Source organism: Salvelinus sp. IW2-2015, unplaced genomic scaffold (genome assembly GCF_002910315.2).
Source record: "Salvelinus sp. IW2-2015 unplaced genomic scaffold, ASM291031v2 Un_scaffold1832, whole genome shotgun sequence".
Classification (NCBI taxonomy): Eukaryota; Metazoa; Chordata; class Actinopteri; order Salmoniformes; family Salmonidae; genus Salvelinus; species Salvelinus sp. IW2-2015.
Window position 1 is genome coordinate 173,943 of NW_019943203.1, and position 3,622 is coordinate 177,564.

At 47.1% G+C, this 3,622-nt stretch overlaps 1 protein-coding gene across 3 annotated transcripts in view; it reads right to left on the reverse strand.

The window, feature by feature from the left end:
• The window catches only part of LOC112072143 (sex comb on midleg-like protein 4), a 13,094-nt gene extending 10,180 nt beyond the window's left edge, over positions 1-2,914 (reverse strand). For 2 of the 3 annotated variants that reach the window (XR_011476113.1, XM_024139565.2), the window contains exons 1-3: positions 2,634-2,914; positions 949-1,185; positions 366-535 (exon numbers count right to left, since the gene is read on the reverse strand). Coding sequence is in view for 2 of the 3 variants with exons in the window: in XM_024139565.2 (XP_023995333.2) it covers positions 366-535; positions 949-1,138 (360 nt within the window). In the remaining variant the exon portion in view is untranslated. Of the gene's footprint in view, positions 1-365; positions 536-948; positions 1,189-2,633 lie in introns of all 3 variants that reach the window. The other variant, XM_024139564.2, reaches the window with a different exon arrangement.
• Positions 2,915-3,622: the final 708 nt, after the last annotated feature.

The following is a 3,622-nucleotide window of genomic DNA, read 5'->3' on the forward strand; positions in this document are numbered from 1 at the left end:
GTTTGGATGTTATAACCACTAGAGTAGAGAAAAACTGCTGTTATTAACTGACCGTGGGTTATAACCACTAGAGTAGAGGGAAAACTGCTGTTATTACTGACCGTGGTGTTATAACCACTAGAGTAGAGGAAAACTGCTGTTATTACTGACCGTGGTGTTATAACAACTAGAGTAAGGGAAAACTGCTGTTATTACTGACCGTGGTGTTATAACACACTAGAGTAGAGGAAAACTGCTGTATTACTGACCGTGGTGTTATAACACTAGAGTAAGGGAAAACTGCTGTTATTACTGACCGTGGTTTATAACCACTAGAGTAGAGGGAAAACTGCTGTTATTACTGGACCGGGTCAGAAGTCACTCACGTGTTTCCTGAACAGCTCAGCGTGCGGGGCCAGGGCTGAGGGGTCGGCGTCGCTCACAAACTGCATGACCTCATCGATGGACCAGGTAGAGGGGTTCCTGCCCAACCCCGCCCCCCTGGGGGTCTGTCTGTCGGGGCCCGTGGGCTCGGGGCCCGTGGTGGAGCTGGCGGCTGGAGAACAGAGCAGTAAGACACGGTGAACTAGTCTACAGCTCATAGTAGCTTCAGAGATAAACAGCAGGGGAAAATGTGTCTTCCTTGTGGTAATCTGCAGATATTAGTTTTGGGTTTAGACAGTGACCCGTTCACATACGCCATTTGATTATGGCCCATAAGATAGTTTCTGAGCCATTTAATGTCGGAGATGTTTAAATCCAGGGCTCGAAATTTGAACATTAAGATGGTATGATCTACTGTTGCCACTACGCTACTTCAAAGAGATTGCAATGATCAAATATTCCAGGGATTTGTGTCTTCAAACAAAAGCCAACCCCATAGCAGCAACCAGACTGACATGGAGAGCATAGTAGGGTATTGGATACAGCAACACACCATGAGGACAGAGAGGCTCTGACAGGGCCTACCTTCCACTCCTCTGTTGGTGTGTGTACAGGGGAGRTCCGCAGGGTTGGAGGCAAGGCGGTGCAGTGGTGTGCTGTGGGCGCGTCCTGGGCCATGGCGTGGGTAATAGGGGCTGCTGGCCTGGGAGTGGGTGTGGTAGTCAGAAGTGCTGCGCAGCGTCTTAGGGCGTGGCGTCATGGAGTTAGAGTCCATGAAGCACTGCTCCTTCAGAAGGCTGTTCTCCTCACGGGGCAGAGTATCTGCTGGAGAGATGGTCCTCTGCCTTATAAGACCCTTACTCTAACCTCTATCTGCCCAATCCCAAGATACAGTACATCCCCTTGACTTTATGCACATTTTGCTACGCAACAGCCTTATTCTAAAATTATTGTTTTATTCCCTCAGCAATCCACACACAATTCCCCATAATGACAAAGCAAAAACAGGCAGATTTTTTTTGCAAACATAATAAAATATATATATTATTATAATATCAAGTCTTGTTGTGTATGATGCACACATGTATTTGGGGAGTTYCTCMCATTCTTCTCTGCAGATYCTCTCAAGCTCTGTCAGGTTGGATGGGGAGCATCGCTGCACAGCTATTTTCAGGTCTCTCCAGAGATKTTCGATCTGGTTCWAGTCCGGACTCTGGCTGKGCCACTTAAGGACATTCAGARACATTAAGGACACTTGTCCCGAAGCCACTCCTGCGTTGTATTGGCTGTGTGCTTAGGGTCGTTGGCCTATTGGAAGGTGAATCTTCGCCCCAGTCTGAGGTCCCGGGCGCTCTGGAGCAGGTTCTCATCAAGGATCTCTCTGTACTTTGAGCAGTTCATCTTTGCCTCGAACCAGACTAGTCTCCCAGTCCCTGCCGCTGAAAAACATCCCCATGCTTCACCGTAGGGATTGTGCCAAGTTTCCTCCAGATGTGAGACTTGGTAATCAGGCCAAAGAGTGTAATCTTGGTTTCATCCATTAGGTGTCAATTAGGTGCCTTTTGGCAAACTCAAAGCGGGCTGATGTGTGCCTTTTACTGAGGAKTGGCTTCCCTCTGGCCACTCTACCATAAAGGCCTGATTGATGAAGCTCTGCAGAGATGGTTGTCCTTTTGGAAGGTTCTCCCATCTCCACAGAGGAACTCTGGAGCTCTGTCAGAGTGACCATCGGGTTCTTGGTCACCTCCCTGACCAAGGCCCTTCTCCCCTGATTGCTCAGTTTGGCCGAGCGACCATCTCTAGGAAGATTCTTAGTGATTTCAAACTTCTTCCATTTAAGAATGATGGATGCCACCGTGTTCTTTTGGACCTTCAATGCTGCAGAAATATTTTGGTACCCTTCCCCAGATCTGTGCCTCGACACAATCCTGTCTCGGAGCTCTACGGACAATTCCTTCGACCTCATGACTTGGTTTTTGCTCTGACATGCAGTCAACTGTGGGACCTTATATAGACAGGGTCTGAATACTTATGTAAATAAGGTATTTCTGTTTTGTATTTTTAATTTTAAAAAAATGTTTTCGCTTTGTCATTATGTGGTATTGTGTGTACATTGATGAGGAAAAAACAATTTAATCCATTTTAGAATAGGTCACTGATCATCAAAAGGTCTTTGCTTGTTTCTCCAACCTCTATATATGATTTGTGTTGATGTATTGGATGTGTGTAATGTGAGCCAGTAGATGGTGGTGCTGATTGGTTGATGTTACCTTCTGAAAGGTGTGCCTCTGTGCGCAGTAGTTTAGGGGAATGGGGGGCTGCGTAGGGGGATGAGTCTCTAGATAGACGTTTAATCCCCTGGCTCAGTGATGGGGCCTCCAACGCCTCCTCCTTCACTGGAACAGACACACAGGGAAGAGATGTTGTTCCAGCTACAGACCCACCGCTACTACAGACCCACCGCTACTACAGACCCACCGCTAGTACAGACCCACTGCTAGTACAGACCCACCGCTAGTACAGACACACCGACTGAGTAGACCCCCGTTAAGTACAGCACACACCGTTTAGTATAACCCACTTCCACTAACTACACACTGCTAATACAACCCACTGCTAGTAAAGACCCACCGTGAGTACAACCCATACTCTAGTACAGCCTCACGCTAGTACATACCTCCACTCTATACAGACATCTATCAGGAATACATGTTAAAGCAAATCTAATAGTTACTGTCACCTGTCTAGTTTAGTACAGTGATTACCATAGACCTGACTTGTTTGCCTAGATTATCCATGACTTGTGTGCTGTAGTTACCTGACTTGTGGTGCTTAGGCTACCTGGACTTGGTGTGTGCTGTCCTATATGTACCTGACTTGTGAGAGTGACTGGAGTACTTGTATCTCATTTTGTGCTGTACGTTACCTGACTTGTGTCTGTAGCTTACCTACTTGTGGTGCTGTATCCACCTGAACTTTGTGTCTGTAGTTCACCTGATTGTGGTGCTGTAGTCACCTGACTTTGTGTGCTGTCAGTCACCGACTTGGTGTCTGTATTACACCTGCTTGGTGTGCTGTATTCACCTACTGGCGTGCTGTATTACCTGACTTGTCGTGACTGTAGTACGCTGACTTGTTGGCTGGATTTACCTGACGTGTGTCGTAGTTACCTGACTTGTAGTGCTGTAGGTCAGTTAACTGACTTGTTGGGCTCGTGTACCGACTTGTGTGCGTATCACCTGATTGGTTGCTGTAGTTA